General features: G+C 55.4%; 7 protein-coding genes across 7 annotated transcripts, besides 5 other annotated features; 4 read left to right on the top strand and 3 right to left on the bottom strand.

The window, feature by feature from the left end:
• Window positions 1-1,944: 1,944 nt before the first annotated feature.
• CYME_CMS207C (similar to plant adhesion molecule 1, PAM1) lies at window positions 1,945-4,170 on the top strand (the record flags this gene model as incomplete). The annotated part of the gene is made up of 1 exon (XM_005538799.1): window positions 1,945-4,170. The coding sequence occupies one exon, from the start codon at window positions 1,945-1,947 to the stop codon at window positions 4,168-4,170; it is 2,226 nt and encodes a 741-aa protein (XP_005538856.1).
• Window positions 4,171-4,754: 584 nt separating this feature from the next.
• CYME_CMS206C (hypothetical protein) lies at window positions 4,755-6,095 on the bottom strand (the record flags this gene model as incomplete). Its single annotated transcript, XM_005538798.1, has 1 exon — window positions 4,755-6,095. One exon carries the CDS (start codon window positions 6,093-6,095, stop codon window positions 4,755-4,757), a length of 1,341 nt encoding a protein of 446 aa, XP_005538855.1.
• Window positions 5,630-7,419: a sequence feature (possible transcribed region).
• Window positions 7,420-7,513: 94 nt separating this feature from the next.
• CYME_CMS204C (hypothetical protein, conserved) lies at window positions 7,514-8,539 on the top strand (the record flags this gene model as incomplete). Its single annotated transcript, XM_005538797.1, has 1 exon — window positions 7,514-8,539. The coding sequence occupies one exon, from the start codon at window positions 7,514-7,516 to the stop codon at window positions 8,537-8,539; it is 1,026 nt and encodes a 341-aa protein (XP_005538854.1).
• Window positions 8,540-9,495: 956 nt separating this feature from the next.
• On the bottom strand, window positions 9,496-10,674 carry CYME_CMS203C (hypothetical protein; the record flags this gene model as incomplete). The annotated part of the gene is made up of 1 exon (XM_005538796.1): window positions 9,496-10,674. One exon carries the CDS (start codon window positions 10,672-10,674, stop codon window positions 9,496-9,498), a length of 1,179 nt encoding a protein of 392 aa, XP_005538853.1.
• A 1,275-nt stretch (window positions 10,675-11,949) lies between these two features.
• On the top strand, window positions 11,950-13,518 carry CYME_CMS202C (flavin adenine dinucleotide synthetase; the record flags this gene model as incomplete). Its single annotated transcript, XM_005538795.1, has 1 exon — window positions 11,950-13,518. The coding sequence occupies one exon, from the start codon at window positions 11,950-11,952 to the stop codon at window positions 13,516-13,518; it is 1,569 nt and encodes a 522-aa protein (XP_005538852.1).
• Window positions 12,597-14,238: a sequence feature (possible transcribed region).
• Window positions 14,239-14,359: 121 nt separating this feature from the next.
• On the top strand, window positions 14,360-17,263 carry CYME_CMS199C (U3 snoRNP component PWP2; the record flags this gene model as incomplete). Its single annotated transcript, XM_005538794.1, has 1 exon — window positions 14,360-17,263. One exon carries the CDS (start codon window positions 14,360-14,362, stop codon window positions 17,261-17,263), a length of 2,904 nt encoding a protein of 967 aa, XP_005538851.1.
• Window positions 14,414-15,055: a sequence feature (possible transcribed region).
• A 672-nt stretch (window positions 17,264-17,935) lies between the features above and the next one.
• Window positions 17,936-20,481: a sequence feature (possible transcribed region).
• On the bottom strand, window positions 17,983-20,898 carry CYME_CMS197C (isoamylase; the record flags this gene model as incomplete). Its single annotated transcript, XM_005538793.1, has 1 exon — window positions 17,983-20,898. The coding sequence occupies one exon, from the start codon at window positions 20,896-20,898 to the stop codon at window positions 17,983-17,985; it is 2,916 nt and encodes a 971-aa protein (XP_005538850.1).
• Window positions 20,899-21,050: 152 nt separating this feature from the next.
• Window positions 21,051-21,346: part of a sequence feature (repetitive element) that runs on past the window's edge.

Raw genomic sequence — 21,346 nt, 5'->3', positions numbered from 1 at the left:
GTGATCCTAGACTTGAAGAACATCATCCACATGAGACGATTTATGGTACTAATGACGAAACCCGCGTAGCTGACGCGATGTAACTTTGTGGGGCAGTCTGCCTGGCTCGAAGTTTACCTGGACAAAAACTGGATCGAGAATATGGCAGCCGGTCAAAAACGGCTGGGAGGCATCCCTACGATTCAGTCCGAATTTGCTCTCCACGGTCGTGAAACCGTTCTCGTTTCACGAAGACGTAGGTCAGCGGCATCAGGATGATTCCCGACGCCCTCAAGAGAGGATCAGAACATGACCGATATCATGATCCAACGCTCATGTAAGAGCCTCTATGCTTGCCCATTCCATACATATGGTGTGCTCAATTGATGCATGCTTCACGTTTCCAATCTTGCTGTTTCTAGGCAACTCGTGAGCGCAGCGATTCTTGCCACTGGAGTGACGAAGGAACGAAAAACGCGATACGGACTTTTGAAAGCTGGTTCACAAGCTCATGCCAAAAGATTGCTGAATTTTTCTTGTCAACTTAGTCCCTATGTTCGATAGACCAATCCTTCTTAATTTTGGGGCATAGGACACATGGCTTTCGACAGCACCATTGTACCTCGCACAGTATAGGCCGTGACGGGCTCTCATCTCTTCGGATTGCATGGACAAGAGCCTGGGACGCGGACATTAGTGACCGCAGCGGTTGCGCCCAGTAGAGGAAGCGTAGAGGGATCGAGCTTTTTGACTTGATCTCTAGCCTGGAATTTGTTTTCGGCGCCTGTCTCATCATGGAAAACATCACGTTCCCCAAATCCTCTATCGAATGAAATAGCGTACGCTTGCACCTATATTGGACTGAGCGCTTGCCAGGGTCATCGCCCGGAAAACGCCCTTGATCGTCGGGTACGACACTGAGCGCAGAAACGGAGGAGGGTATCGAGATGGTGCTTCCGTACCGTCGCGCGCACGAGCGATCAAGCCACACAGAAGTTCAGGGCTGCAAAATGCAGATACTAGCTTACTGGAGAGCTTCAGTGCCGCGGATACGAAACGCTCGTCTATTGATCTGTGAACATACAAAGGACGTTTGAAACCACAGAAGATGCCTTCAACTGGTAAGAACTATGGAGAATAGGCTTGCATAAAGTGCAGCTCAGCTACAATGCCAGGTGCGTACTCTTTGACTGCTGACGAGTGGTGGAAATCTTTGTTGTCCAACAGCAGGACGGAGGAATGCAACAAAGAGAAACCTCGCAGGGTGCCTCTACGAGGAATGAGGTGTGGAACGACCCTGCCCTTTTTGCGATTTCCAGGCGAGTACCCGCTGGATCGCCGCTGGTGCAGAAGTTGCTGGAATGCTCGCTGATCATTTGTTTACGGACGATCGCTTGCCTATCTTGGAGTACGTATATACGGATCTACCAATTATAATACACAATATATCATCGATGGAAACGAACACCTGTCCTTGGTATACGAAGCGTTCGCGTGTCGATGCCACGTCGATCGCGTGTGGTATATCGCACGACGTTCTTCCACAGAAACGTGCATTTTTCAACGGCTATCCGTATCTATTCCGGTTTGTATGAAAGCCAGAGAAGCTCTACATCCTCTGGCATCTTTACTGATTTTTCATAGAGAGCGTGCGGATTCAAGAGGATTCTTTTCTATGCGTATACTTTGATAACTTCTGCCCAGGGTGCATGACGCTTAGGAAAAGGTCGATGAGGATCGTGCCCTAACCAGCTTCTAACCGTCGAATGACTGACTCGAAAAGTCTTCTTTCACGCCGGCTGGCGACGGTTGCATAAACTCTATTCGCAACTTTTCTCCAATTCACAGAATAGATTCCTTCTGTTGAATACCTACGAGAACAGCAAATACGATCAAAAAGGGTGTGCATGTTCAGATGTTCCGGCATTCACTGCGTTCTCTGGACAAAATAGACATTTTATCTGAATGGTACAAACGCGCAGTCTTGCAGACGCTCACCTGCGGAAGCCGTCCTGCGGGGTCTTGCGAGCGGACGTCACGACGTCGCCGTCTTCCATGTTCACCGAGAGCGATGTCGACAGGGGACTTAAAACCAGAGACAACTTCCCGGAACACGGCAAACAAGAACGATTTCGAGTAGAACGGAACGACGTTCACGTTACGATTTCGCCTGAGCCAGTCGCCTACGGCAGGGCGCCCGACGAGCGACCTCTACCTCTGGCGGACAGTGTGATCTCTGAAATAAGAGAACTTATAGAGGATGAGTCGCACGTAGACTTGGTTAAGTTGGCAGAAATCGCTCGCGGAGGCTTACCTGCCGCGCTTCGCGGCGATGTCTGGCGTTACCTCCTCGGAGTCGCCAAGGCGGACAAGTCCGAGGAGCTCACCCACGAAAAGGAGCTCGCAGCAGCATACCAGCGGTTACGGCGTTCGGCGCTCGCAGCGCTCGGGCAGATCGGTCAAGGTTTGACGGAGACGTTGCACGGCGCTGAGGTCTCGGAAAGAGGCGGGTTCCTCTCGGCCGGTGGAGCTGCCGCCAGCGCACCGCTGCCGGCTCTGCCACGCTCCCAGACTGTATCCGAGGATACAGGTCGTGACTACCTGAGTGTTCAGGCTTCGTCCCCACGAGCGGGACGGGCGGTTGGTCACTCCGATCTGGAGACTGATTGCAATGCATTTGGAAGAGGCAGCCTCGAATATACGGGAATGCAAGGACCGGAGCCCGCGCTCCTCAATGACGCAGGCGAGATGCATGTTGCCCTGACACTGGAGCAGAGTACCAACTGGGACGGAAGCCTCGCCCGTCGAATCCGAAACGACGCGAAACGACGTATCGAACGAGAGCGCCTTCGAATCGAACACAGTCGGTGGCGTCGAAGCCGGCTAACCATGAGCTCCCAACACGGTCGCATGTTTCCGAGTCAGAAACGAGCTCCAGATGTGCAGGTTGTGGACAAGCCCAGAGAGCAACAAGATCGCTCGTTGCGAAATGTGGGTAGCGAGACCAACCTGGTGAATCCGCGACTGGTGCGAGCGGCTGGGCCGTATCACGGCCTATCGGACGGTGACGAATCAGTGAAAGCACCTTCGCGCCCGCCCTCCGCTCCGACGCAGAGTGGCGTTATGGAGTACACGCTACCGCAACAGCTGGATCATGATGAGGCGGTCCTATGCTCCAGTCCAGAGTCGACCTCATCTGCCACCAATTCCATGCGATCTGCTGAAGCTGCAACACTCCAAACGATCGGCGAGGGCAGTGTTCTGGAAGCGAGGGACGGAATGGAGGTACCTGCTGGCACCGAGGTACTTGTTGAGAATGATGTAACTTGTTCGGGAAGTCGCTTGGAACGCGCCAGCGGTGATAGCATCACAACCGGAATCAGCACGACTAGAGGGCTGGCGTCCGCCATGCGCACACCGCATGCTGCACTTGTTCGATGTTACGTTAGCGTGCTCTGTACCTATCTCTATGTCGTGGAGCTCAGCGTGCGACATATGGTGGCCCTGCCGCTAATCATGCCGCTTGATACGAAACACGGCTCAACTACGGAACTGGAAAAAGTGAATGATGTGCTGATGAGCCTCGGCACGCCGGTGGAGTACGCACCCACCATGGTATCCCTGGTGCATGTATTCGTGCAGGTATTCACATCTGCTCGAGAAATGGATGTGTATTATGGGTTTTGCGCATTGATGCATCGATTCGGACATGTGCTGCTGTTCACTACACATGGTGATGGTCTGACTCGAGCTACGGCGCATTTCTTGATGCTGTTTCGGACCTTGCTGCCGGACTTGGCGGACTTTTTTGAGTCTGAGGAGATCGAGCACCAGCGATGGCTACACGGCTGGCTGCAAGGTCTGTTTTCACGCGGGGAGATGCCGGTAGAGAGTACGCTCCGCATATGGGATTTCTATTTATCATCGGGTCTTGAAATGCATCCATATGTCTGCCTGGCGGTACTCGACCTGCTGCAGGAAGAAATAACGGAATTGGACGGGCCCGAGGTCGTTACCTACCTCGGCAAGCTACCGGATAATTTGGACCCGGAGAAGCTCTTAACGCGAGCGGTGACGATCAGAGAGACTGCCCTGGGCAGTGGTCTGGTACCGCCACGCTTGTCAGAAGAGCAACCTGATGATTCAAACCGCTCCTTCGGCATCGCCTCGCTGCGGTACCGTGACGACTGATGCTAATCAGAGGCATCGGCGGTATTGGCATGTACGCGGTTCGCTGAGAAAGAACGTTCGATTGGCCATCGTGTTTCTTGTGAGAGCTGGAATTCCTGGTGGCAATGCAACGCGTGCAGACACGAATCGCACTTGCACAACGTTCCTGTACGGGCATGCATGGGTGTGCTTGGGCTTTTCGTTTGTCGTCCGCACCGGAAACGCAACTTGCTGCTAGCATGCTGGGTTCTTGGGTTTCCGTGTCTGTTTGTTTCCGGTCGAATTGTTACCGTGACTAGACTGGTACCACACCCAACAATCGTCATGCTGAGAAATGCGGGATCCTATAGAGCACTTAAGCCTGGTACAATAACCTGGCTGGCTGGCTGGCTGGTTGGTTAGCTGGCGAACTCGTTCATTTTATGAACAAGTCGATGTCGCGAGACCCGGGATGTAGGCGTCACGCGCACAATTCCTGTGGCTATTGCCGGCTCCTGCATCTGGCTGGATGCAAACCGCAGTCATGATGTGCGGCAGGCCCTTGAAACGTTTCTCTTTCAGCGCTACTGTTTCCTTGCGAGTAATGCGCGATTTTGGTTTACAGTTTACGGACTACGATGAGCGGTATACGCTGCAGATGGGTGCTCGCATGTCGGTGATGGCTTGGTGCTACGAATTGTGCTCGAGGCGGATCGTGGGGTCTGCACGGACTGTGCACATGCATCCTGCTGTTGCGATTGCTGTTGCTGTTCTTCTTCGTATGCCTGATGCTGCACATTCGCCGGTCGACGATCAGCGCTCTTCCAGTTCAACCAGTGCAATGGATTCATGGACAATGCGGTCGGGCGAATCGTCGAGATCTCCGACGGTACACGCTGTACCTCGGAGGATACAACTCTGGACCCCTGACAGTGCGTTGACACAATAGAACCCGCGCCTGACGAAGACGCTTGGACAGCAGCCGAACCGGGAGCATGCATCCAGTTCGAAGCCGAAGCCGAACGTTGTTTCCATATGCGCTTGGTGGCCAGTCCAGGGATATTTGCTCGATGAAGAGCGGATTGGCGTCGATCGCCAGCCGGTGGCAGGCCAAGGCGCGCACGGCCGATGTACGAAATTCCTGAACGAGGCACGGGCGGCACCAGAGGTGTTCTTTCTGACTGAAGCTGCCGCCGATAGGGTCCATACAGCATCTGTTCTCGAATACGCTCCAAACGGTCGCCATACGAGCGGACCGTTTGCTGCGAACGTACCGTCCGCACCGACGACGATACGCCGGATGCTTGTGTGCTTCGCTCGAGTGCTGCCACGGCGGAACGTACATCCGCAGAACGCAGCGTTTCCGCTTTTTCCGCAGCTGCATTACGTCTCACACATGACAGGGCTGCACGCTGCTGCTGCTGCTGCTGCTGCTGCGCTCTGGAAATAGGCGTGGCAGTAGAGGCTTGCGCTTCCCAGTGGGCGATGTCTTTCGATCCGTTTTGCGACACGGCAGCGTGGATTTGATGGATATGCCCGGGCATCCCCAGTGCAAATACACTGGCCTCTGGAGCACGACTCGAGCGCTGCGCACGCTTCTCTGCTTGCGCTGTCGAGCGCATCCCTTCGGTGACGCCTCGATCCAGGATGCGCTCCCGCAATCGTTGGAGCTGTGCTTCACGAAAAGCGAGTGCACGCTGCATCTCATCGATAAGGCTCGCAGCGCTGGCGAATAGACACCGTCGGTGGGTTAGCGGCAGGCCGCTCCCATCTTTTCCAACGCGATAGAGGCGGCAACCGGGTTGCGCACAGACGCTACACAGCGGACCCCGACGCAACTGGGAAGCACACGTTCCAGAGCAAAACAAGCATGCGCAGTCAGTAAATACCGCTTGGTCCTGATTAGAGACCTGGCCCAAGCACCAGTTGCAGAGGTATGGCAGTTGTGTTGTCGAGTGCCTGTCCATTCAGAGCAGCTCCCGCGCTATGCCAAACTTGGCGCTGTGCAACATGCATGCGTGCATGCATGTTGTATGCCGGACACGTGTCTCGAGGCCCAGGGCACGGATGCATCGCTGCAGAATGCGACACCAGCGCACGCATCCAGAATCGCCGAGTCGGCGCTCGTCGGGGCGCCTCGGTGCGCGTGCAACCGCCGCGCAACCGCGTGGTGCAGGCCCATGCACTGTGTCACAGCGAGCGCCTGAGGCGTGCGCGATACCTGGAAGGACCCATGTTGTTGAACGGAACGAATCCCAGTGTCCGTTGTTGCGTACTGGCCCAGGGTTTGCGGAACTTGAGGTGTTTCGGATGGAGCGGTGCTCTATCATGTGGTTTCTGAGAGCAATCGCGCATCCGCCGGGGAATCTCGGTCGATGTCTCGATCCTGCATCTGCAAACGATGCAACGGGACCACGAGGCACGCAATAGGTATCGGGATGCTTCATGGCGGGTTATTTGGTGGTGAGTGATGGAACCAGGGAGCTTTGGATTTGAATGGAGCGGTGGTTTTTGCCTCCGCTGCCGATGTCAAGTGCGCACTGAGGGGATTCCTGGCTGGACGCTTCGATCCCGCAAGACATGCGATGCGTGCTTCGTAGCGCCCCAGCGCGCCAATCGACCGCACGACGATTCTTTTGGTTGACAGAATGTTTCCATGGAGTAGGGATACCAGATTGCGGGATGGATATTGGCATTCGGGAGTGTGCCCATCATGATGCAACCTACTTTCAAGTTCCATGATGCATACTTTTTCTCGGGGGTGTACTGGTCGATTTGAATGTTGTATCATGCGCCGAGTACCTGCCTTGCTGCAGCCGCTATACCGCCTATACCGCTGGTGTGGATGCAACATGGAGACAGAACAGTTTTGCTGTATCGCAGAGGGCTTCGACTCGCGTCATGGTTCACAAGTCACAGAATCAGGACTCAACATCAATTTGGGAGCCTGCAAGCTGCGCAGCCAGAAATACTGCTTGCGACAGCACGGACCGATATGTTAGGGGACCACTGCGACCAAGCCAATACCTGGATGCAGCCTTGGCGCCCCAAGTCCCAAAATAACTGCGTTGTGGACGAGCTAATGAGGTCTCGGCACTGTACCCGCCGCTGGGAATAGCTTCAAGCACCAACCCTGCAGACTCGTCTGGCGCGAGGGACTTTCCGCCTCGAAGGTAATCTTTCGAAAATACGGAAAAAGTTCCCCTTTTGCAACGCTTACCATGAAGGTGGAACGAAATGTTATCTAGTTGCTAGTTCCTGGCGACTTGTCTTCATTTGGAACAGTCGCAATTAGTAAATGGGCAGTGCCTGTCCTTCTCTGTGACGACTCCACAGCGCATGGCGATTGCGCATCGCAGACAATCCTTTGTATTGCAGCTTTTGTATGCAGTGCCTCCGCTGGCGACTGCGTTGCTCGAAGCGCGCTTCTATCACTCGCTCCGGAACGGAGACACTGGACGTGTCCACGGGTAACGTTTCAACTCAGCGAATTCTAAATAGCGTCATTGGAACGACTGGTATACTCTTTGGGATTCCGGGACGTTTTTTCTGGAAGGGCCGGCACGGTTCGCCTAGCGGCTCGCGCCAAACGCTGCGCAGACGTTGCAGCGGTGTGCGTTTACGGAGGCAGCGCTTTCGTACAGGGGAGCATGGAAGGCGGTTGCACGTACGGCCGCTAAAATCGAAGGTAAACGCTGTCTCCGAGCTCTCGGCGAGCGCCAATAGCAAGAACCAGCCGCTCATGGCGCCTCATCCGGGCGTGGACTCGCTGCCGCGCACCTCAGACCGTGTTCTACGAAGTGTACAACGAAAGTCGCGCGAGCGACGGTTCCTTCTCTACATTCTTGGCCTTAGCGCCGTGACACTTTTGGGCCTGCTTTTCTGGCCGCCTGAGAGCCGGGGTGCCGAGCAAAGCGAAAACTCATGGGGACCGCGGCGTTACGGACTCGCTGTGCGAGCGCCACGCCCGTCCACGGTTGGCCATGGCACGGTAAGTCGTTGTCGGCCGAACGCTCAGAACTGCGTCTCTAGTCGCGATATGCCGAACACGAGTTGTTTTGAGCCTCCGTGGCGCTATCCATCGACGATGGGTGCCTTGCAGGCGCTGCAGCGGGTGTACGAAGCGGTTCAACGATATCCTGGACCGGAAACCAGCAAGATCATAACATACAAACCGGGCAAATATCTGTATGCCGAGTTTCAGACTCGTTTTTGGGGATTCGTTGATGATGTGGAATGTCTCGTGGATGACGCAACACACGTGATCCACTTTCGTAGTGCATCGCGCATTGGGCGGTCTGACATGGGCACGAACCGCGCCCGTATGCGCAAACTCTTCGACATGTTGGCGCAAGAGGGTTTTACGGAGGCGGCTCAAGTCGTAACGAATGCGCATTCTAAGCGCTCTTGAAGGATGCGCAGGGTGACGCTTCACATGCCCGCAGAGCCGTACGAGACATTACACGAGCAACGCCTCGGACCGAGCAGATTCGAGCGCCCTGAAAAACGTTCCTCTGTCCATTTACCCAATGAGCGGATCGGCGGTTTGCCGTCTCCAAAACATGAACGATAAATGGCGCAGTAGATGCATCATTCTGGTTATCGGTGACGGCGGACATGCCGCCCTCCACAAAGGCTTCGATGCGGATGCCGCGCGGTCGCGTCCGACCACCGCTTTCATTGCGAGACACTGGAAGCTCGTCAGCCGTGATGGAAAGACAATACCCGCTGACGGTTCACCAGTTGCGTCTCGCTGCAGCATTTACTACCGTGTTCGCTACCTGTTATAACGCGGGCATGCGGGTCAAATGTGTCAAGGAATAGCTCATACTGGTACTGCTGTTGCTATTGCTGATACGTTGGCCCGCTTCCAGCAAAAAGACATTTCGGTTTCACTGGCGGAATCGGTATTGCGGTGCACTTGCGATCAGAGCCTGTTTAGGATGCACGGGCTGTGGCCCCAGACAAAATCCAGCGGATATCATGCGTCATGAATTCGTGAGGCGCGTTCGCACACGCGGGTAAACTCTCTCTCTGTCTGTTTCCATACAGTGGCAGCAACATTTACGACGAATCTCTTGTCAAACTCTTGAGGTGATCAGGCGCTGCATCCGTGCAGCAAGCACTTGTCCCGCTTTCGTGACCCGCCAGCGAAGCAGCCAACGGAGCACTGGTCAACGGGTACCCGGCGAATATATGCAAGCACACACACACACACACACAGACTGTGTGCAACGTCTCCTGCGGACACCGATGCGCTGCCTCATAGGCGCTCATGCCGTGTTAGACACGAACGTGTCCAGAGCATGGTATGCTTCCCAGGAACGGTCCAGATCAGCAGCGCGAATTCGTCCCAAATGCTGTTGTTTAGCGATCGCCTTTGCGAGTATCGTCGCTTCCGGTGCCGCTACTGCCACTATCAAGGTTAAAGAGTTTGCGAAGGCGCTCGCGTTCGAGGTCCCAATTCGCAGTGCTGTCCCGCTGGGAGTCGTTACCCGCACGACCGTCATTGGCGTTGGGGTTCTTATCGTCGCTCGAGCTGTGCCGTCCACTGCGACTGTCCATGGAGCGTCCGCGACTGGACCGTCTTCCCCGATCAGCTCCAGGTCGATCGAGTGTTGCGGCTCCGCCGGAGCCAGCACGTGGTTGCTCGGTCGAAGGCGGCATGGATGGTCCATGCTTCCCGCCGCGCTTGTCGGAATCAGGATGCTCGCTGGGGGAATCGTCACCTCTTCGTAGTTTGATGTCGTTGTCGTCGTCGTTGTCAGCGTCGGACTCGGACGTATTTTGCTTCTGCTGATCAGGATCTGCAATATCGGTGCTGCCTCCCTTCTGCTGTTGCTGAAGACGCTCACGCAGTGCGGCCAAGAGATCCTCGTCATTCACATCGTTGCTTTGTTGTGCGTCCACGAACTCCGACTTCCATTTCTCCAGACGAGCCACCTCAGCCCGAATGCGTTTCTCTTCCTCCTCGTTATCTCTTTTGCAACGTTCAGTAGAGTAGAGGTAGAGGGCAGCGACGGTCACCCCAACAACGATACTGGCTATGAAACGGTTCCTGGCCATCTGCTCGCCGACCGGGTCGTACAGTGTGAGGTTTTCCACAGGGGCGGACTTTTTCGCGGCAACCAGCCGGACGGTTTCCACACCAGAACGACGTCGCCGGAACGACGAAAGATTTACGGCTAGCGCGGCGTTCGACCCCTCCATGGACAAGCGCTTAGGCGCGGAGTATGCACTCAGCGCACCGAGTGTAGCGCCGAACAGACCAAGCGCAAGGGCCAGAACGGCCTTGGACAGCCTCGCTGGGCGAGTCACAGACTGTTCCAGCGGTGCCTGGTCGGCGTGTCGAAAGTCGCCCTCATTTGCTGAAAGACGCAGCCGCGCCAGCAGCGTTGCTTGCGGCTGCCTGTGATGCGCGTTCCAGCACCTACGCGCAAGCGGTGCGTGACGCCTCCGTCCGGTGCAGTTTGAGACGAAAAGATCAGTCGCGGTGTTTGCGCAAAAGCCTCCCGGTGTTGTATATAGGAAACACAACATTTTCATGTCCGTCCAGGAAGGGCACAACGTTCCCAACAAAAGCTCTTCGAGAGAAGAAATGCTCGCGCTTCACGCCAACGAGACTGCTGTGCTCGCCATTTGGCCGCCGCCGCAGCCGCCGTCGATCGCCAGCGGCTGCGGAGCGCAGCGGAAGCGGCGTCCAGGTGCTGCGCTCATGACCGTTCAACTCAATTGCGTTCCACCTGCAAGTGCGTGCGGTTCGACAGATACTTTCCCGCGCACTGGAAAAATAACACAAAAAAAGTAAGAAAAGAAAAATGCGCATAATCGGAGAACGCTGGCCTAGGTAAACGTTTTGTCCATGAAAAAACCTGCAAGTGCGTGTCATCAAAGGTCTATTCTCCGCTCATAGCAGATATACGCAAAGTGCGTTCATTTTGACGAAGGTGACAATCTAAGGGAAGGATATGGACATAAAAGTCGGGAATCCTGGTTGGTGGTTATTGCTGGCAGACGAAAAAAGGGGAAAACACCTCTCATCGCTGACGATCGAGCGAAGAAGGGCAAGTGACGAAGAAGAAGAAGAACAGGGAGATGGGCGAGAAAAGGAGTTTGCCCTGTGGGACGATGGCGCGATTGGAATCGGAGAGAGGTCGCGAGTTCTCGGAATCCTAGCACTTTTGCGTTCCATCAGAGGAAAGAAACGCATGGAGTTTGTGCATCGAGGCTTCAACGTCGTCATCAAAATCAGACCATGTGCGGTATTGGATACGAGACCCCAGGAGCTGATGCGATTCAGCTTTGTGGGCCAGCCTCTCAGGCTCGATATGCACAGAAAGAAACTCAATCCGATAGCAGGTGGCCGGTCGAAAAAGGCCGAGAGGCGCCTTTGAGAAGGTTAAGTTTACATTCTCGAGTCGAAGCCCTCTGCGATACAGCAAAACTGTTCTGTCTCTAGGTTGCATCCACACCAGCGGTATAGGCGGTATAGCGGCTGCAGCAAGGCAGGTACTCGCCGCATGATACAACATTCAAATCGACCAGTACACCCCCGAGAAAAAGTATGCATCATGGAACTTGAGCATAGGTTGCATCATGATGGGCACACTCCCGAATGCCAATATCCATCCCGCAATCTGGTATCCCTAGTCCATGGAAACATTCTGTAAAACTGAGCAAAAACGCAGCGATGTGCTCGACGCGGAGGCGGATCCGGCAGCGTGGAGCGCACCCCTCCGGTTTCTGCTTCTGTGAGCCAGCGGGGTTCGCGGGACGTGTCGCCCTGGGAACGTACAATAGGACGCGCAGGGCAACAGCCGTATGCTTGGTGTCGGTAAAGATGATAGTCAAACAGAAAATGAAGAGCCTCTATGGAAACAATTAGAGTGCATCGAACAGGTCGCACCCGATCTGGCTCCTGGGGTTACCAGCTCGCTCCAACTGCTGCGTGGCGTTCTGCGCATTTTTGAACCGGAGGAGGTTGCCTTGAGTTTTAATGGAGGCAAGGACGCCACTGTTGTTTTCCATTTAACACGAGCAGCCTTTCAGTCTCTATATAAAGAACGCAAGCCGGCACCACACATTCAAGCAGTATTTTTTGAGGAACCGGATCCTCAGGAGCAGTTTCCCGAAGTGCTCGAGTTTGTGGCAGACTGGTCCCGCCGCTACGCCGACCAGCTGGTTTTTGATCGAGTACCCGGGGGAATTTTTCATGGTCTTAAGACTTATTTAACAGAGATACGTCCGCGTGTGCGTTGTTTTCTTCTGGGAACGCGCTGGATAGACCCGGACGGACCCAGCCAGGAGCATCTGAGCCCGTCGAGCCCCGAATGGCCCTCGTTTCTGCGCGTGAATCCGATCCTGCACTGGTCATATCGGGCGGTTTGGCGCTTTTTGCGGACGTTCCACCTGGAGTACTGTAGTCTGTACGATGCGGGCTACACTTCGATCGGACGAGTGAGCGATACCGAGCGCAACCCGCTGCTGCGCCGGGAAAGCGCTCTTTTCGATGACTTTACGCACTTAGATCGGGATGAGGATGAGCGATGCGGTAGAAAGCAGAAGACGAAGAATCAAGTTCAGCAGCTTGCTATAGCGCATGTGGAGCACCGGCATGCGAGCCAAGATCCCGCACAGGCTGCTCTGCAGCGACTGCTTTCAGTGCGTTTGCTCCTTCTCGGTACGGATGCTTCCCGATGGTTCGATGGCATGATTCGTGCAAATCTTGTCAGCAGATTTCTGCGTGAATTAGAATCGTATCCATGGAAACCGCAACTTGTGCAGGTCGTGACAGACTGGCTCGAGGGATTGCGTCTCGCCCTCGCTACTTCCCTGCATGGTGAATCTGCAGAATCGCAGTGTCCGACGTTGCCTGTGATCTTGGTAGCATATGACGGTTCCGGTTCCGATGTTCAGCTTCTACGGGCACTCGTGGAGGCGCTCGCCTGTGAACGATTACCTGCCGAAGACGCGATCCGCAGTGCACCGAATCAAGCATCACCTGATGATGATAACCAGACGAGTCGGCTGCGACTCCTGGTGTGCCCCCTGGGCTCCACTTGGGGAAACCCACGTCACGCCGCAGAGGCGTTGCATCGGGCAATAGACCTGAGCACAGCGTCACCGGCGCGGGAGCTGACCCCGCCGGCGCGTTTCACGCTGCAGTGTGCGTCGTTGAGGCGCTGCAACGTGCAGACGGCAAGATTACATGAAGGGCTCATTTCGGAGCCGCTGCAGTCGACTATCCTCTTCACTGATCTAGTTGATTTGCGTCTGAATTTGGACGGGCATATCTCAATAGCGGTATCTGGAGATGCTCGAGCTCGCTTCTCCCAGGTGTTCCAGCAATTCGGCTGGCCTTTTCAGGAGGCATCCGCACCAGCGCAGTAAAGCTTGGTACATAGAACACCTTATGCGATGACTCGTGTACCAGGTTTTCATGCGGATCCTTGCAGCACCGCGAGTCGTCTGAGCTAGATTGTAGTCGTAGTTGGGTACATCCGTGTAGGCTTCCATGTGTGCGGCTAATTAGTGTGTACACTGAGACAACCTGTAAGAGGCCAAGTCCGAATGAGCCAGCGGTAATAAACGAAACCTGAGAGCCAAGACGAGAGCGTCTACTGAAGAGCCTGCGTCTCTAGTTGCACTCGCGGCCACAGCAGCGACTACTCGTCAGTCGCGGCTTCTTTTGTTGCGTTCTCCATGAAACGCTGACCGTCGTGTTCGTCCGTTCCCCAACGATGCGCTCCACACCGAACGGCAAGAGCTGTCGGCATACTTTGGCATTTGTACGCTTTCCCGCCTTGTTCGTTTGGGACTAACGTCTCCGCCAAGTGACGTGCTATTGTTCTACGCCTCAGTGGCGTGTCCCGAGGTCTGCAACATGCACACGCCCTCTTTCTCTGTCCTGTTCTCGGTCGTGAACAGGTTGCACAAAGCTCGCTGTACTTGTCGTTGTAAACTTGTGAAGTTCAGACGATTCAAACCCTCCCGACAACCCTATCAATAAAGTGCTGTACTTGTACTCCTTCTCTAGATCAACGTAAACGTTCATATACAGCTCTAATATCCAAAGTGATACCGAAAGGAAAGAACCTTCCTCTCAGCAACTGGATAGTGACCGAACAGCTCTGTTTTTTGCTGCTTGGCATCCGCACGAAGCGCTGTTCGGCGACGCTGCCTAGACGGAACGTTCAGAGACACCGGGAAAACGCCTTGTCGCGAGCGTTCCATGGTTGCGTTCGGGTATCGACTGGTGAATGTTTTAGGCAAGTCATTCACTGGTGGGAATCTAGTGTTTACACCTGATGGGGAGACAATCTTGTCACCGGTCGGCAACCGTGTGGTGGCGTTCAGTCTCGTTTCTGCCGGGAGTCGGACACTTGATGCGATCTCTCGCGCTGACATCGAAGTCCTTGCTCTCAGTTCAGCAGCATCTGGTGATTATCTGCTTGCAGTAGACGTAGATGGCCGAGCGCTCTTCATAAGTCTTGTGTCAGGGGCTGTCCTGCACCGCTTTCGCTTCTGCGGTGGGGCCGTCCAGCAAGCTCTCTTTGCCCCGGACGGTGAGCGCTTAGCCGTAGGCGTCGGTTCTAGCCTGCAGATCTGGCAGGTTCCCACGGACCGAGCGTTTCTTCCGGAGTTTGCGCCGTTCGTTCGCGTAAAAACGATAGCTGCACACCCTGATCAGGTGACTGCACTGGCGTGGTCGCCTTCGGGGCAACTGCTGTTGTCGGGTGCGCGAGACCACAGTCTGCGGCTTGTGCACGCCAACGGTGGCTTTGACGCACCGATATCCTTGCGAGGCCATCGAGACGTGATCCTGTGGACTGCTTTTGGGCAGGATGATACCCAAGCCTACTCTCTGAGCGTGGACGGCACACTGATCACCTGGCGAATCGCTCGCGAGGCCACAGCATCCATCGATGAGCGGGAACGAGCAATGGAGTCCGTTCACGAGCCGGACGGCATCCTTGAGGATGCACCTCCATTGCCTGCGTTAAACGGTCTCAGCGAAACACTGGCGAAGAAGCGTGGAAACGATGCAACCGCCAGCAACGGTACAGGAACGCGGACGCGCTCCGGTCGCCGCCGGAATGCACACCGAGAGCTGGTTCGTTGTTTGAACAAGACGAACCTCTTCATTGGCAGCGAGGGTAGTCGTCAGCCGCGGCATGTGCGCGTCACATGTGCGCATGCGCTCATGAAGCGTCGGCTCCTTGCCCTGGGTCTTTCGAATGGCGTTCTTATGCTGGTGGAGCTTGAGCCCCAGCCCGAGCCGGGGGTGATGACGCGGCTTGTGCAGCAGTTTTCGGTTTCGGCAGCACCATTATCGGCGATCACCATTCATCCTGATGGAGAATGGATTGCGCTCGCTTCTGCTTTGACGTCGGCGCTCATTGTCTGGGAATGGACCAGTGAAAAGTACGTGCTGAAACAGCAGGGGCACTGGCTGGACCTAACCTGCCTCGCCTACGCACCGAGAGGAGATGTGATCGCTACTGGTGCCGCGGACGGTCTTGTGAAACTCTGGTCAACGTTCACCGGGTTCTGTGCATTGACCCTGGATGATTTGCACACGCAACGCTTAACGGGGCTTGCTTTTTCCCAACGGAGCGGCGTCCTTTTTTCCTGTTCCACAGACGGCACTGTGCGAGCGATCGACTTGAAGCGCTATCGAGCATTTAGGACGCTGCGTGGACCAGCTGGCGCCTCCAGCGGTGTAAGCTATCCTTTTACCTGCCTTGCGGCAGATGAGAGCGGAGATCTGGTCGCTGCCGGTTGCAAAGAGCCGTTCGTTGTCTGCGTATGGCATGTGCGCACGGGGCAGCTCCTGGAGACGCTTGCTGGGCATGAAGCTCCAATTTCTGCGGTCGCTTTCAACGGCGTCACAGCGGAAGCAGAGGGCTTGCGTTTGGCCTCGGCGTCCTGGGACGGCACCGTGCGACTCTGGGCGCTGCTCGCGACCGGGAGCCGTCTTGATGCGCAGGTGCTGCGTCACGCGAAGGAGGTTCTGACTATGGCCTTCCATCCCGACGGGCGTGAGCTGGTTAGTGCGACAGCGGATGGGACGCTCACCCTGTGGGATACGCGCCTCGCTACCGTGCGAGCAACTCTTGAAACGCGCCGAGACTGTGAGGCAGCCGGAGCCCGAGACGCGCCCTACGTGTCCACTCTTTGCTACACAACGGATGGGCAGTTCTTGCTTGCTAGTGGCGGCGATGCTACTGGTGTACTCGTGTACAGCCGTGCGACGTTGCAATGCATCCGCCGGATCGAACTCTTTCCGACTTTTATATGCGAACGACGATCAGCGGCGAAGGCAGCACCAGCGACCTCGGCAGCACCAGCCTCCGAAAACAAGCTTCTGCGTGCGCTCGCCGCCAAAACCCCATCATCTGAGACACGAACGCATCGCCTAGCACTCCGAATCCTGCACGAGCATCGTGATCGAAAGCGTTCTGCGCGTATGCTTCGTGTCCAGAGCATCCAGGTTGCACCCGGAACGGAAACCTGGGCGGCTGCGACCACCGACGGGCTGTTTCTCTTTGCACACGCCTTGGGAAGTTTTGCGACGGCGGCTCCACTCTGGCGAGGCTCGCTCGGAGCTGCCTTTGATCCCGTGGATCTGGCCGTGGACGTCACGCCGTCGAATATGCTCCAAGCGATTCGCGAGGGTCGCTGGGCCCTGGCGCTCTCGCTCGCGCTTCGGCTCAACGAACCAGGCTACGTCTACGACATGCTGGGGCATGTTCCAGCGGACCAAGTCGACATCGTTGTCCGCGCGCTTTCCGCTGTCCACGTACCGACCCTCATCTCACTCTTGGCCGAGGCGCTTGTTGGTTCGTTGCGACTGAAGCGCTCTCGCCATTGGGAGTATCTCCTGCGCTGGTGCAGTGCATTGCTCGTCTGGCACGGAGAGGCTGCCACCCGGGCCACTGGGACGAAGGGCGAGCCCGTGCCTCGGCGGCAGCTGCGTGTCGGGCGCAACTATCGCCTGGACGCTGCGCTTTTAGCACTGCATCGAGCGCTTCTGCACTATCGGGATACCCTGGAGCGACTTTGTGACGAGAATCGCGCCCTTCTCCAATTGTGTGTCGATAGTGCCCCAGTGGAGCAGGTAACATCGACGTAGGAGAGAAGGGCATGCGAAAGCAGCTCTCGTCTCAGCCGGTGCTGATACCGCGCTTTGTGGCTATGTACCATGTGCATACCGCTACGACTTGCTGCGCTTGCCGATAGCCTCGAAGCCGCTGCGGTAAAATCATGTAGACCTCAGTGTTATTGGTTTTTATGTTTATGGCTACGCGTTTGTGAGTGCATGCATGCATGCATGCATGCACTCACATACGTGAAAAGCTTCGATACCATGCGTGCTTTCATTCGCATAGACACGTGTTTTTGCATGCATGCATGCATGCATGCATTCCCATACGTATATACCTCGTTTTGCACACGTGAGTTTCCTACTCGCACTGTCCAAATATACGACGCTTTCACGGCGACACGCAGCCGTCGCGTTCACCGTGGTCAGGAATTTCTCAATGATACTGCCCAAAAAGGTACCACTGCTATAGCGAACACAGCTGAGCCTACTGCGTTGGTATTTACCGGTGCGCAGCAGGCATACCGTTGGTAGCGATCGCGGACGGCGCTGGAAAACCCCCGCCACAAAGCTGCCTCATGTGCACGTAGTGTAGTTGGTGGCACGTGAAACGGTCCGCTGATGCTGCATTCCTGCTTCTGGATCATGAGGCACCACTTCGATATCGACAGCGACGCTGTACAAGGGATTTGTTCCCTGAATCAAGCCATCCGACTTCACAGCGAGGTTTCATCAACATTTTACAGTGTCTAGGAGGCTGCTTCGCGTCCGCGAAGGTGTTCTTCCAAGCTCTGGATGAGCACGCTGCGGCGGTGGCTCTGGAGAATAATCGAACTCCAGGGTTGCATGACGTAGGTGCCGTAGATCTTGGTTGGATTATCTCCGTTACAGAAATCCAACGGCGGAGCCAGATTGGTGTCCACGATGCGGAGCCACTGGCGATCGCTCGACAGCGGTGGTACAGTGACCGTGCGCCGCTCGGGACCGGCATTAAACCCCACCAGCAAGTCATCGTTTCCGGGATCGATGATTCTCATCACCAGGAAGTTGTAGGCACTACTCCAGTCGGCATGGATCCAGCTCACGTCGTGTCTGGTGACGAAGTTCTGACGACAGAGGAAGGTGTTCACCCGCCGGAACAGGATCATGAGGCGCGTGAACCGAACCAGACCCCGTTCATCGCGAGCAACCTTATCCCAATCCATGTAGTTCAGCTCGTTGTCCTGGCACCAGGCGTTATTATTTCCGCGACGTGTATGGCCATACTCATCACCCATAAGCACCATTGGGGTACCCGTCGATATCAGCAACGCTACCAGAAAGTTGCGCATCTGCTTCTGCCGCAGGAAGAAAATGTTCGGATTCGGGGTCCCGTCGCCTTCGAAGCCGCAGTTCCAGCTATTGTTGTGGCTTTCACCGTCCTGGTTTTCCTCACCATTATCCCAGTTATGTTTTTCGGCGTAGGAAACCAGGTCGTAGAGGGTGAATCCATCATGAGCGGTGACAAAGTTGATGGAGTGCCACGGACGTCGTCCGTTCGCGTAGAGATCCTCTGAGCCGCATAGACGGGTTGCAAAGTCACCGATCAGATGCGGATCTCCCTTAATGAAACGCCGTACCGTGTCTCGAAAGCGACCATTCCACTCCGCCCAGCACCCGTAATGTGGAAAATGTCCGACCAGGTACTGACCCAGATCCCATGGTTCTGCGATCAGTTTCAAGTGCCGTAAGCAGGGATCTTTGCTGAGCCGCTCGATTACCGGCGGACTCGCCATGGGCTGACCTTGCGGGTCTCGACACATCACTGCAGCCAAGTCAAAGCGAAAGCCGTCGACACCCATCTCCAGAGCCCAGTACCGAACACACTCATGGATGAACTCCGCAGTGACAACGTGATTCGCACTGAGCGAATTGCCACACCCGCTATAGTTTGCAAACTGATTCTTCCTATCCAGAATATAATAAGTACTCAGCGCGAGGCCTTTGAAGTGGTAAAAGAGGGGCGGCGGTCCGTCGTCTCCAAACTCCCCGGTGTGGTTGAAAACCACATCAAGGATGACCTCGATGCCGTGGCGATGCAGCTCGCGAACCATGGTTTTGAATTCCCGCACAGCCGAGGTAAAGCCCTGCATCGCATAACGATTCATGGGCGCAAAAAAAGAGATCGGTGAGTAGCCCCAGAACTGACACAATCGTTCGCCGGTGCTCGGATTTCGCATGTCCCATTCGGTCTCGTTGAATTCGGCGCAAGGCATCAATTCAACTGCATTGATACCGAGTTGCTTCAAGTACGGTATCTTTTCAATGACGCCCAGGTAGGTACCCGCATAGGGCGAAGTAGTCTGCTTTGTGAGACCTCTCACATGCAGCTCATAGATGATCAAGTCCTTAAACGGATACCGTGGAGGAAGGACGCCATCCCAGTCGAAATCGAGTTCTCCAATAGCGGGAACACCACAAATCGGCCGATAAGGTCCCGGTGGGCGGTTGAAATCCGCACTCGGTGGAGAGAAAACGCATTTAGCGTATGGATCGAGGACGATGTTTGAGCCCCAGCGCGTTGGTCGATCGCCGATGCGCCATGCATAGGCATAATGTTCCACATTTGGGGCGATCTGTACGTGCCAAACATGGCCTGTTCGATGGATGACAGGATCAAGTTCGATAATTAGAGGTTTTGCGTCGTCAATACTTGGGACCGGTAAAAACCAATCCATCGGGAAGAGCAGTCCGCTCTGATGCGGTAAAATTTGTGCGGTAGCCAGTACCGACTTTGCTTGCCTTGTGCTGCTCTGGAGCGCGCTCGTGGTCATCACCGCATCGTTGTTACTGGGATCTTCGAGGCCTTCGCTCATCGCTCGCGGTGTGCTTCCGCCGGTGCTACCAGCGTTCGAACGGACGTCTTCAAAGCGGTCCTCGTCGTCCGTGCTGCTCTCGCGAACGATAAACGGCGCCCGATTCCTGCGCAACAGCGCAGAAGCAGCAGACTCTGTCCTAGCGGGCGTGCTCTCGGAACTTTCTCTCGCACCCGTCTCTTGCGATGCGTCGCTGGGTGGTGCAGTTTCGGTTTGTTTGTCCATGACATGCTCGCCACTGTGAGAGTCTGTCTTGGGTGCGGACTTCTCAGTATTCGAGGTCACAGGCGTGGCGCTTTCGATAGATGCAGCAGCTGCAGACTGCAAACGCTCGTGCCTTAGCTGACGCCGCGACTTGGCCGGATAAAGGATCAGGGCCACATGCTCCTCCTCATCTGTGAAAATAGCGAAATTCGTGCCCTCCGGGCTCAGGCTCACGCCGTACGGCAACGGGTGACCACGTCGTACAAGTAGCTCGCCCAGTCGAAGCTCGTCGTATCGTGGACCCTTCCGTGCTACCGGGCGCTGAAACGTGCTCCATTCCGGAAACGCCCTCGACTCCGTGCCCAGAATTGACTGATTCGTTCTCAGATCAGCGCCGTCGCTGCTCTGGACCATATAGTCCAGGATGCGTCGAGAAAGAGATCGGGGAACATTGCCGTGCTCGTGTCGTGCTAAGGCGTTCTCGAGCTGGCGCTGTTGCTCCAGGAGCGCGAGCTCCTCTTCGTCCAACTCAAGACCCGGCGGCACCTGAACGAGGTCTTCACTAGAGCGGTTAGAGAACGACGCACGGGAGCGTACTCGATGCATAACTTTAAAACTGACCGAGAGAGTCGCCACAGTCCAGCTTTCTACACAGAACGAACGCGACCCTTCTCAATATACCTCGAAACCGAAGGAAATTCTTCTGCGCACTGGCGCTTAACGGGAGCGCGGCGCGCTTTCGACAATGCGCCTCCAGTCGACGTGCAGATGCCTCACATTCTTTTTGGACCGGCCACCTACTACCGGTTTCAACTTTTTCTCGTATAATTCCACCTCGAGAGGTTTCCCTACGAAATTCCCTCTTGTCAAGTACGGAGGTCTTCTCTCCATCACCGCGCACCTCCTTATATTGGTAGCCGCGTTAAAGTCGCGGTTAACAATTTCCATGCGTTTCTTGCCATTGATTGTACTTACTAATGCGAGTAGTCCACGAACTTTCGCCCTCCTGTCCATTTGCTCCTCCGTTAGCGCTCCATACTTTTTCATATCTTCA

Source organism: Cyanidioschyzon merolae, chromosome 19 (genome assembly GCF_000091205.1).
Source record: "Cyanidioschyzon merolae strain 10D DNA, chromosome 19, complete genome".
NCBI lineage: Eukaryota > Rhodophyta > Bangiophyceae > Cyanidiales > Cyanidiaceae > Cyanidioschyzon > Cyanidioschyzon merolae.
Note: the sequence above shows the minus strand (reverse complement) of the source record. Positions and strands in the feature narration are given on the sequence as shown.